At 41.5% G+C, this 12,817-nt stretch overlaps 2 protein-coding genes across 2 annotated transcripts; both read right to left on the bottom strand.

Moving 5' to 3' along the window:
- Nucleotides 1-1,076: 1,076 nt before the first annotated feature.
- On the bottom strand, nucleotides 1,077-2,018 carry LOC102915118 (platelet factor 4). Its single transcript, XM_006993518.3, has 3 exons — nucleotides 1,799-2,018; nucleotides 1,411-1,543; nucleotides 1,077-1,288 (listed from the first exon to the last, which is right to left on the bottom strand). Exons 1-3 carry the CDS (start codon nucleotides 1,893-1,895, stop codon nucleotides 1,201-1,203), a joined length of 318 nt encoding a protein of 105 aa, XP_006993580.1. The 5' UTR covers nucleotides 1,896-2,018; the 3' UTR covers nucleotides 1,077-1,200.
- Nucleotides 2,019-4,680: 2,662 nt separating this feature from the next.
- Nucleotides 4,681-6,254, bottom strand: Ppbp (platelet basic protein). Its single transcript, XM_006993519.3, has 3 exons — nucleotides 6,048-6,254; nucleotides 5,585-5,714; nucleotides 4,681-5,446 (listed from the first exon to the last, which is right to left on the bottom strand). Exons 1-3 carry the CDS (start codon nucleotides 6,166-6,168, stop codon nucleotides 5,356-5,358), a joined length of 342 nt encoding a protein of 113 aa, XP_006993581.1. The 5' UTR covers nucleotides 6,169-6,254; the 3' UTR covers nucleotides 4,681-5,355.
- Nucleotides 6,255-12,817: the final 6,563 nt, after the last annotated feature.

The following is a 12,817-nucleotide window of genomic DNA, read 5'->3' as shown; positions in this document are numbered from 1 at the left end:
ACTCAAAGCTGCAGGATCTCCATGACACAGGACAACAATAGGACAACCAATAGGAGTCCCAGTGAGGGCTCAGTATAGATGGTGTAGCAGAAATCAGGCCTCAAACCAGACCAATGACTCTTTGCAATGAACACTTGCAAGTAAAGATATATGGACAAAAGGTTTTACTGTGTGACTCACTGAGTCACACTACAGCTTCTGTGATGAGACTGACTTCTCTTTTCTTCTTCTCCTCCTCCTTTTCTCTCAAATTTTATTTGATTTCATGGGGGGGGGTTGCAAGGGCAGGGGGCAGATATGAAGGAACAGTGAAATAATGGGATAGAGATGCATGATGTGAAAGATAAAGGACAAGAAAAACACACCTGGTGCAACTCCTGGGTTCCCGTGACTGCTTGGCATATCATATTAGTATCTCTGATGTTGTGGGATATTAAAGAAAATTGAATTACAAATAAGGTTCTTCTGAGCCCAAGAATACTGCAAAAAGTCTACCTGAGACATCTACATTCTTACAGCAACAGTGATGGCATGTTACCAGGTCACAGTAGAACTGTAAGTTTGCCAGATGAAGAACCCTCACAGGTAATAATGTGAGAATAGGAGCTGTTTTTAATATTTCATTTTTTTGAAGTAGAAACATTCTTAAATAGAAATATAGTTTCATATAATTTCTTGGAAGTATCAACACATTAGCATTATATTCATTCTCAATTTATTTTTGTTATTTTAATGATAAAATAGAGTATAAATCTTAAGGAAAGAGTCGAAGTTTGATTTATGTACTTCTTTTTAAAAGCAACTTAGTAATGCTTAAGTCCCACTAGTTATTTATTGACAAAGCTGATTATAACAGAAAACTAAAATATAATTAGAGCGACACCAAAATGTAATTGAGTAAATATGCAAATATTCATCAGCTGGCATACACCCATAATGCCAAGCAAATTCAGTTCTTAGACCAAACCTTCCTTCAAAATATTTTTACTTAAAGTTCTGGAGACGTTTTCTCACATGTCATCTACCAGCACTGTTTTTGCCTCCAGCACAAAGAAATGGTTCGACTTTATGACAACTTGGTTCAATGCATTTATTTAAGTCTCAAAGGATAATATAAACATTGGAAGACTGCAGTTAGATTGAAAGTAGACAAAACTCCAGTATCCCATATAACACATTGCAAATTTAGGCAGCTAGCACCTAATTCTCCAGGAGTTTCTTCATTACTTTCTTTAAAATGGGTGCTTGTCGGTCCAGGCAAATTTTCCTCCCATTCTTCAGAGTGGCTCTGCCAGGGGAAAGGGAAGGAATGCACTCTTCAGGGCCTTGCTTGGAAGGAGGGAAGAGATGGAAAGGACTGGGCAGAGAAGGAGGAGAGGACGGGCCTGGGGGGACGTGGGCACGACTCACATGAGCTGGGGAACTTCACAGTGGCGTCCTGCCTTGATCACCTCCAGGGTAGTGATATGCTTAAGGTGGATCCCAGAGGAGATGGTCTTCGCACACACACAGTTAAGATCTCTAGCATCTTCTTCAGGACTAGCTGAGGGCAAAAGGAGAGAAGGGAATGGGGAGTCGAGGAGGTAGTGGTGGGTACCATATCATCGGCCAGTGATACCGCTGGACCTTTTCCTCTCTCATATCTATAGCACCACCTCTCATTCAGAAGTCAGGTGGGTGGTAAAGGGCAGTTGGCAAGCCAATGCAGTATGACTGGCGTCATTAGAGTTCACCTCCCCACCCCTGAGGCTCCTGAACCATCTCCCTGCCCGTGGAATCCCTTCACTCTTTCTCTCACCGCTGGTGAAGGCAATCACGGCTGGCAGAAACAACAGGCCCAGAAGCAGCAGCCCAGGGTTAGGCCGGGGGCCTCGAAACACCACAGCGACGCTCATATCAAGAAGCTGGCACTGGATCCAAGGACTAGCACAGAGTAATTGGGGCCTGGGGCTCTAAGCACAGGCCAGTGGTTCCTGGTACTTTCCAGGCACGTTTTATCTCCTCTGCCAGCCCAGCCCGGAAACCTGGGATACAGGATGAGGAACTGCCCTGCGGAAGCAATGACCCTTGGGGAGCAGTAATTGGGCTCTGGCCAGCCAAGATTAAAACAAAACAGCGTGAAAAGAAAGGCTGAGGTCAGCTGTCTTGACTAGGAGCTGGTAGCAGGAGCCATCTCTCCAATGTGAACTTTATATGAACAACTACAGAGTCAGAAAGAGTAGGACTTTAATTTTGCACAGGGTATGCTGTGACAGAGAGCTTTCTGCTGTCTCCGTATAGTTTACAGAACATACACCTTCAGAACCAATTTGTTGCCTTCTCAACTGCCAGTCAGTCTCATTACCCCAAACTGCCTGGTTTCTCCTGCCTTTCTTGCCAGTCACTCTTCCTGTTGATTACAGTGAGTTTGATCACTGTGTGGTTAGAGATGTGTGGTTTGAAATGTGTTTATTTCTGACCCTAGAAAGGTTAAAATTAGTGTCTGGTCAATGACTACTGAATTTCATTCTCATATGGAAGCATAAAATGTACTGCAGGAAGCAAGGTCTGGTGTCCTCATTGCTCTTTTTTTGGAAAAATCACCAGTTATATTTGAATGCACAGCTTTGATAACATCTTTGAGTCTAGGTATTTCTCTATTCAGTTCTACTCCGGAGAAGACAGATAAAAGAAGTTCCTGGGACAGTTGGAGATCTCTGTATTACTTTACACCACATACGGTTATAATTGTGTGGCCATTTATCTGCCTCTCCTGCATAGTGATACTGTCAGGCATAATTCCCTGGAACATACGTTTCTGAACACTCAGCATCGACTACAATGACCACTCAGCACTGACTCCAATGGCTACAGCAAAAACATGTCATGATTTCTATGTGTTTAGGGAACTGAAATTCAAGGCCTCTGCTGGGTAAGCAACAAAAGGAGAGGAGAAGAGGGTCTGAATATGGACAACAAGGAAACACTTCTGTGCAGCTTAGCCCCAGATTTCAGCGTTTGCAGAGTAAATGAATCCCGGCAATAATGCCAGTCAAGGCAACCTTTCTCTGCATTTAAAGAAAGCAGTCCAGTATAGGTAGACAACAACAAAAGATACTTTCATCTCAAGAAGAGTAAGCGTAGTATAAACACGGCCATGTTAAGAACCCGTCTGAATGGAGACGGAAAAGCAGTGGATGGGGAGGTGGGTAGATGGGACGTGGAGGGAGGGAAATGGAGGAGAGGAGGGAGGAGAAACTGTGATCAGTGTGTAAAATAAATGAAAGAAATGTTAATTTAGAAATAAGAACCAGTCTTGCTAACCCTCAGTGGGAGATTGCCTAGGATAGGCACAAGATGTCACAACTGTTTTTAATTATTGGAGCAAAGCTAATGAAAATTGTCTCCATTTACTGCTTTATTACATGTTTATGGACAATTCTGTAATTATTACTGAGTAACTGCTTATTTTAGAGGCAAAATATCCTAAGGCACTCAGCTTCTACTGGTGAAGAGACAGGAAAGGGAGCCCCCCAATCATTCAGAGTTCAAGTGAAATACATGCTCAGTATATATAACAGTTAGTATATAAGTGTTCCCCGAAGTCCATGTACAGATTGGAGTAGATGAAACTTTCTTTCTCCATGATCAATATAGAGTAAGAGGGTTCTATATCAAGTAGTATCTTGTGTGCCAATAACATGGTGTGATATGTAATGCAGGCTCCTTAGGGAAGGACCCATCAATGAAAGCGTCATACTCCTGTGGTTAAAGAGCAGGGTCTCAACCATGCTTTCTGATCATTTTATGTGCTACAGCAGTTTTCTTTGGACCCTGTTGGGAATTGAACCCAAGGCCTCTCATATCCAGGGCAAGTGCTCTAGCACTGACCTACATTTCCAACCCAAGGCAAGTCTCCTGATTTCTTCCACTTCAGGTTCCCTCTCTCCCTGCAACATGGGAATGCTAGCAGTTCTGCTAATAGCCAATTGCCAACATTTGTAAGTGGGTTATTATGTGACACACAGTATTTAAAGCATTTGAGTTCATTCTTTTCATTCTCACATCAGCTCTCTTAGACAGGCAAGAAATCATTCCCATTTTAGAGATGAAGAAACTAAGTCACAGAGCAAATCAGCAACCTGACCAAAACAAAAGAGCTACTGAGTGGAATTATTCTGGTTCCAGAGGATGGACTTGTCACCAGACTACAGGGACCTAGTAAGATTATTTAGTTAATATGCACAGAGCACTTAATATGCCTAGCATTTTTAAAGTAATAAATTCTTGCTAGTGTAAGACATTATATTTTTGGTTGTGAGCCTAGCCTTTAACAGCTGAGCCATCTCTCAGCCCATAGTGTAAGACATTAAAAATGGCACAGATCACCAACTTAGTGGCTTTGCCTGAAACTATTGTGAAATAGAAAACATTTTCTTTTAAATAGAGGCCTGGGAATGTTTCCCAGTAGCAGAACACTTGCCTACCATACATGATGCCCCAAATTCAGTATAAGAGAGAGAGAGAGAACACAGTAAAACATTTAACAGCAGATAAGACCTATCTAACATATTTCCATGTTTCAGACAATAGTGAAGTTTTTAAAAACAGGGTGTGTTAATCTCCTTTTCATCACATGCTTTTGGTACTACTGGTGTTAAACATATTCATTATGAAGTAAATGACCACTGCTTAGAGAACTTACATTCTATGACTTTATTATGTTCATTTGAAGGTTAAAACAAACATAGAAAACATTGCTGAGGCTGCTTGGAAACAAGGCATTCTAGGGCTTAGAAAATGGAAAAACTCTAATGAACATGTATCTACTGCTTGGCTCCAGGAAGTTCCTATTATCATTGACCAATGTGAAATTTGTCAGTGTGTGTGTGTGTGTGTGTGTGTGTGTGTGTGTGTGTGTGTGTGTGTGTAACAGCAGTTAATGCAAACAGAGGCCATGGACATGAAAAAGAGCAAGGAAGGGAATATGGAAGGGTTTGGAGGGAGGAAAGGGAAGGGGAAATGATGTAATTATAAACTCAAAACTAAAAGAAATAATTCAAAAAATTCAGAAAAAAAACTTGACATAATGCATTTAGAAAGAAAACTTCAACTAAAGAAATGCAAAACACTGCACAATGTTTAGCCAAGAATTACAGAAATAAACCATAAATTGCATGTTACAACTCTCAGCTCATTTTCATCTTCTTTGAACTACCCTTTAACACACCTTCTCAGAATACAACATAATTTCTGAGACAAAATGAAAGTGTATCCAGATTTTAAAGTAGAAAATGATCGTAGAACATCCATATTTAAAAACCCTGCCTGTCTTGCACAGTAAAATGGTTCAGCAAAAAGTCAACAGATGGCTGGTCAATAACCTTCCAGTATCTTCATGACTATTTTCTTGATGGCAGGGGCATTTGGGTCCAGGCATGTTTTATCCCCATTTTTCAGTGTGGCTCTGCAACAGAGAAAAGGATTATTATCTGTGTGTAACTCAGCCTCTCTGTCTGAAGAGATCCATGAGGACAGAGGAGAGAGTGTCGGTAATAATGAAGGGTTCCCTAATAACAGTAATAACGAAGAACTGGGGACTTACATCACTTCCACGTTGGCACAGTGGACTCCTGGCCTGAACACATTCACAAGGGAAATACTGCTGAGTGGGATTCCAGAGATTATGTTCGGACATCTACAGCGCAATTCAATATATGGGTCCACATCACCACCTACATCAGAGTACAAGACTTAATTAGTGACTATAAATTATTTTTCTTCCCTCCCTTACTTGGAAATTGGAGGTAACTGTCTCTCTGTCACACAGACATTGTGAATATGATCCGTAAACTTTTAATAACAAGGCTTACAGACTGTCTTCCACATTTGAAATGCCCTTAAGTATATCTCAGAATTCTTAGTCATTACAACCTCCAAACCAAGAAGTGCCAATATGGCCACTTTATGCCCACCTCCAACCTCCCCACACACACACCACAAGCCGCCTGGACACAAGCTGAAGGGAAGCAGTTTTCCACCTTCATCTTTCCCTAAGTTTCTCTTACGTCGTCCAGCTTCAGTGGGAACCAGTGCAGTCAGGAGCAGAGCCAGAAGCGGCAACACCTGTAGGTTAGGAAGAGGGCTGGCCCTGGTGCAGGACGATGGAGGTCTGAGTCTGAAGCCCATGGTGGAGAAGACTGAGCTAGAGCTGTTTCCAGAGCCAGGAGACTCAATGCAAGGATGAGCTGCTGCCTAGAACCCTGCTGCTACGCGGCTTTACAGACCTCCACACCTCCTTTTATACCACTGAAGAGGTGGGGAAGGGGAAGTGAGTGTGTGTGGTGATGTGACCATAAAAGGATGGTCAAGTTGTGCCCAACCCACATTGACCACACAGGTCAAACATCCTGCAGAATTAGCTGCAAGTTGTGCATCATTTCATTCACATTCCTTGTGCCACTCTCAACATCTGACTCTTCCAGATGTGTAAGCCCCCGACTTAGAGGTAAGACCTAAGCCAACATACGGTAAGCATTTTCTCTGTGTGAGTGGTGAGTCACGAGACACACCCTTCCTACAATGCAGTTTGGGGGCTTGAGAGACACCATATGTTCAGTCACAGCTCCTTGAGAAGGAGCTGCCCTTCTCTTACCAAACGACAAAGAAAGTTCCTGTGCGGGTTCTTGGTAGGGGTCAGAATTTGTCTGGCATGTGGGGTGGAAATATGAGTCACTTACTATCCAGGGTTGTTTTGGGTATGACTTTATGTGCTCCTTCCTATCACTTAAGTAGATTCTCTTTTGCAATTTCATCAAATGATCCTAAACACATTATCCTTTATATAATGAACTACTTGTTTCTACTATATAAGTGTGCGTGGATACCAAGATAACTGTTGCCTCTTTTATTTTTAAAGAAATATCCATACACTATAGATATATGAAAATTACATATGTTCTTTCCTCTTCATAGTTACTCCATACAACTGCTTTTCAATGGTGGCCATCAGTAGTTACCATTGCCAAGTAGAGATTTGGCATTTATAGTCTATCTGCATTTATATGTTTATGTTTACGGAGACACACATTAAACACATATGCACAGAAGGATCTTTCCACACAAAAGGAATGAATGGTTCTATATAGGTCATTATATAATTTACTCATCTTCCAAAACTCTTAGTGAAATAAATATAAAGGATTTTTAACATTATTCATAAACTTTCATTTTTTTTCTGGCCACCACAAACAACCCTGTGTGTGGCTGACAATATTTATTGGCTTCATTGTAGACTTTTTATCCATATTTAGCACTAGGCAAACTTCTTACCACATTCAGTTGGTAAGATTTCTATAATTCTTTGAGGGAAACTGTGGGAAGTATCTTCTTAGGTGTAAGGGACAGTTGCTCAACTTAGACCAACCTGGCCTCCAACTCACTATACAGCAGTGATTCTCAAACTGTGGTCTCAGCCCTGTAGGGGGTCAAATGACCCTTTCACGGGGGTTACGTATCAGATATCCTGCATATCAGATATTTATATTACAATTCATAACAGCAGCAAAATCACAGTTATGAAATAATTTTATGGGTGGGGGTTACCATAACATGAGGAGCTGCATTAAAAGGTCTCAGCATTAGGAAGGTTGAGAATGAATACTGCTATATAGCCTAGGGTAGCCTTGAACTCATGATCCTTCTTCAGCCTCCCAAATGCTAAGATTGCAGGCATACAATATGATGACCTGCTTTAAGGCAATCAATAAATGTATCTTGTCACAAAAAAGACATTGTCCAGCAAGGTTCAGGAGGAAATACCAACAAGTCAATTATTGGGTAACTCTTACCAGCCTTATTAGTCAGTTTTGAGATAAAACTTCTATCTGGTAGCTTCTGTTTATTCAAGAAATACTAAACATCTATTACATGGCTGACATTAAAAAGTTCTTGTGTGACTTACTCATTTCACTTTTTCTATCTCAAAAAAAGACCTAAAATATTTCCCAAAGCACTGGGACTTTAAATAATGCTGTATATTCACCACTAGGACTATTACTGTGAATTGCTATGCCTATCATTTGTTCTGTTCCAATGGTAAAAATAAAGTATGGAAAATAATGGTGATTCACTGTGAAAATTTGCAAAGAATATTTTATAACATCTATTCAGTTAGAAGCAGCTAGTTATATAACATTATAATTTTTATAAATACTAGAAAATGAATAGATATCAGAGGCCCTTAGCTTTCAAATAACTTAATAGCCTTTTTTATTAACCTTTCATCACCCCCCCCCCATTTTCTAAAATGTGTGGCAAGTTATTTTATCTATTTTCCCCTTAAGCCACCATATAAATAGCAATCACTCAGGAAGCAAGCAAGTTTCTGTGACCCAAAATAAAACCTGTCTGTTATCTATTTTTTTTTTTACGAATACTGGAAGATCATTTGTTCATTAAAATTAAGACACATATTAGCTCCGCTCGACACAGAGCACTTGGAAGTGCTCTCTCTCAGATAGCTCTTCTAAGTATCGCAGAAAACAGCAATCGCCTGAAAATCAGCTGCAAAAGCATCTGGCACAGAAGATTCTAAGGTCAGTAAAATGTTCCATTTGCTGAAGCTGAGAAAGCAGGCAGCAAAAATTGTGTGAGAGCGGGAAGCAAATGTCTTCCACTTCACGTCGAGTTGGCAGAAATTGTGACGATGGCAACAGCATTGACACTCAGGTTAGCAGGAAAGTGCAGATGAGGAGGGGCATGCGCAGAACGAAGTACCATTCCAGATACTGCCACCCAGGGAGCCTGGCTGTGTTTTCTAGGCCTGAGAAATTCTATTTTGAATAACTGCATTTGCTGAGCACCAACTTCATGAGCATGACTCACTTCTGCTACACAGTCATTGTTTGAGGATATTGTAACCCAAGACGGCTTCAGAACCTGAGAACCCATTATTACTCTGTCACTATTTTTTTTTTCACTGTATGCCAGGTCCACTCTTAACTTAGTGACTTGGAATAACTCTTCTTCTTTTGGAGGTTTTGTTATTATTGAACTTTAGCTCCGGCTGTTGCCCTCTCCCCAGACTTCCTCTAGTGGGAGTGGGTCTGGTTAACCAGCCGCTCACACTGTGGAAACTCAAAATGGCTGCCTCTGCTGGGGAGCTGGCTGGTGCTGGCTGCTGGGACTTATCCCTGCCATGATCCTCTCTTTCTTTCTCCCTTCCCCTCTCTGTACTCTAGACCTCTCTCCCTTCAAGCAAACCATTGTCTTGTGGTGGCTAGATTGTTCTGTGGATAAAAGCACGTGCCCCAAAGTCTGATGACCCAACATTTGATTCCTAGAACCCAGGCGGCAGAAGGAGACACCAACTCTCCCAAGTTGTCCTCTGACCTCCACACATGTTCACAGATTTAATAAATGTAATATTTATCAAAAAAAAACCCTTGCTTCATGGGAAAACACTGTATTTTCTATGAAAAGACCTTAAGACTCTGGATATTATAATCATACCTGAGCCATAAGTATTCTGCAGAATGTCTGTGATGTAATGACATTTGATTGACAAATGTTTATAGGAAGGATGATTGGTCATACATTTGATAATGTTGCTACATAACTGACAGAGTATAGACTTCTCTCACGTCTTCTAACACAGATTTAGAAACAAACTCATAGAGTACTAAAATCATTCAAATATAGTAACAATATGCATAAATTTATAAACTCTATAAGGATTGTAGTGTCCAGATCTCAATTTTCTCACTGTGAATAGGAGTTTGAGTTAGGAAACTGAGGACGAGAGCCCTACATCCAAGACAACCCTCAGAGCTTGTGAGGTAGGTGTCATAGTAGTGTGCAGGTGGAGAGCCAAGGAATGGAACGCCATGTAAATTGTCAAGGCTGCACCCCTAGAAGTATTCGGAACTAGATTTGAAGGACAATGGCTCTGGTTGTGCACTATACGAATAGCCAGTCCCTTTAGACAAGTGAATCAACTCTTTCTTTTCATCTGACGGAGAGGTAGATCAGAGCAAGCGTTGCAATGCAGTTGAGGAACACATCTATTAAGACGTTTTCCACAGTGGCCGTGGGGATGGGATGTCTTGGCAGATTCTCTAGATTTGTGAAATAAGAACCTAATATTGATAGAAACAAAATCTTAGACTTAACCTGTAGGTCCCCCCTTGTCACTGTTTATCTCTTCCTATTTGAGATACGCACGGCCTCTCTCAGGACACTGGAATTAATTCTGCTAAGAATGAACCAAGTGTCAGCCCAAATCTGATGCACAGTACACATTCTGCTTCTCTTCCTTGGTTTAGTCACAGAGGTAACTAGAATTCCCCCAGGTGCTCCTCTCTGTGGTAAACTCCTCATTCTGTGACATCGAGGAAGGATTTTCAAGTTAAGTGTGTGAGAGTTTACTCACAAAAATTCTTTTCCTCATGCAAGCATTAAAAACCATGCTAGAAATACAAAACCACTAGTCATATTTTACCATAAATCTGTCACACCCTTAGAAATTGAATGTGTCACACTCAGAGGCAAGCAAGCAAGTCTGGTAGAATCAATGAAGAATGCTACAAACTAAAAAAAAAAAAAATTGCCTGAGCCGAGGCAGGTACACAGACTTACTTTTAACCAACCACACATTTAATTCCTAGTGTGTGGGAGAGTTTCAGGTAGATGAGAGAGTGAAACAGTATTTAGAGGTTCGTTTGAGGAGTCACGGAGACATACATATCCTTACAAGATAAGTGTCAGATTTCATTTCTCCCAGGTGCTTTCAGCTTTGAGTGTGTTAGTGGAAGGATCAATTGGTAATGGCAGATATGGTGGGAAGCAACTGCTGAAAGTATCAGCTCAGGCCCCCAAGATCAAGTTACCAGTCCAGGTTCTCAGCACAAAGGAGATTTATTTGCCCCAAAGGGACTAAGAGCAGGGATAAGGGACAAAGACATGGGATAGAGGAAGAGGGAGAAGGGAAAGAAACCAGGGAGAGGGGGTAGGGGTATCTGTCCTGCAGAGACAAAGGATTGCCTCTGGATAGAGAGGAGACTGATGTTTCACATAGGCAAATGGCAGTTTATAAAGGTAAAATGGGAAACGCCATGTTAGGATGAGGTGGGTAATTGTAATAGGGCATGTCAATTAGGTGAGCCAAAGGGGGCTTTTGATTGCTGCAATCAATACTTTGATAGCTGGACCTTAGTGGTCAGTCTCAGGAGGAGATAGTGGCTGAAAAAGGAAGTAGACCTTGGTGGCCAGCTTTAGGAGTGTAATCTAAAGGTTTTTAGCAAGGCAGAGGGAGTGGGGAGAAGGACAAGGCCTGCTTGCCATGCTCACACTGGCCAGAGCCTCTTCAGCTCTCACTGAGTCTTCCGTATAAGCTGCATCTTGATAGGATACCAACGACATTTTGTTCTCTGTGGAATGACCAGTTGTAGAATGGCCACGGCACCTGGAATCGCAAGGGTGATACAAATTCCAGTGAGTCCGCAGTCTAGAGGCCAACTAAAAGTAGACGTTTCGCATCTGGATAAATCAACAACAAAACCAAGCAGTGAAAAATAACCAGCTTGCTTTTACCTAAGAACACGAGTGTTGCTGTTCTCATTCAAGCAGCTACAGTGCATATGAATCAAACCATCTGCTTTGCTGTAAGTGGGACATGCTTTTCACTGCCTAAGAAGTACTTTTCTTCTCACAGGTATTCCCCTGTGCAGGGTTTTACTCACTCAGGCATGTGTTTGCTAAAGACACCACTGTGTACTTTTGTGAACAAATGAACGTATAGAATATTCATTTTTTCACAAAAACTTTTATCTCATCATCCAAGGGCATATGCTATGTTTTCATTTATTACTCTAACCCATAAACAAACAGTAACAAAGCAACATGTGCTGCAACTCAGTCATCTAGTATCTGAACGATGCTGAGCTGAGAATGGCAAGGAAAAAAATGTCATGAAAGGGATATTGCTGGGGCCAAATTGTGAAGGATGAGTAATTCTGCTCTTGTGGGCAAGAAAGGAGCAAACCCCTTACAAGCAGAACCATAGCAAATGAAACAGAATAAGCCTGACTAGAGAGCCAAACTCCCAACTCATAGAGTGTGAGGGAGATGCAAAACTTGAGAAGAAAACAGCCTGAGATGAGACAAAACTTCACTTGCTGGGCCTTGGTACGTTTTACATTTTATGTCTAGGAAATACAGAGTGGGCTAATTAGCTCTGCGTTACTGGAACAGATATCATCTATAGTGAACTTTAATGGGTAGAAAGGGGGAAGTCTACTCTGGCTCAGTTTTGAAAGTTTGAGGTTTTGGTCTTGACTAATTGGTCTTGATGCTTTATCTCTGGCAGGACACTCTATCTGGAGGGAGTGCATGGTGAAGGAGACAGAGCTTTTCACCCATGGGGGGATAAAGAGGAAGATAAGGGTTGGGGTCCTCATATCCCCTTCAAAGGCATGTCCATTATGATCTAAATCTCCCATCTAGGTCCCACCTCCTGGAGGTTCCCCTGTCTCCCAACAGCACAAAGCCGGGAACTCAGCCTTTAATGCATGGGCCTCTGGAACCCTCTTGAGGGCTGAGCTAGAGCAGAGATGGGGAAGTCTTATCATGCTTATGTTTTCTTAGGTCCCCAGAAGCTACTGATGTACTGAAGGACTAGCCAAAAGTGGCGTAAACTTAGAGAAAGGTTGAAATAGTGCAAGGAATTAAGAAAATGGGGCCTTTCTGCAGGCCAAGGAACTGCAGAGTTAACCATGTAAACAATGTAGGATTCAGGATAATGAGATTCACCATCACAAGAAATCAGAAACAACCTGAA

This window comes from Peromyscus maniculatus, chromosome 10, assembly GCF_049852395.1.
Source record: "Peromyscus maniculatus bairdii isolate BWxNUB_F1_BW_parent chromosome 10, HU_Pman_BW_mat_3.1, whole genome shotgun sequence".
Taxonomy (NCBI): domain Eukaryota; kingdom Metazoa; phylum Chordata; class Mammalia; order Rodentia; family Cricetidae; genus Peromyscus; species Peromyscus maniculatus.
Note: the sequence above shows the minus strand (reverse complement) of the source record. Positions and strands in the feature narration are given on the sequence as shown.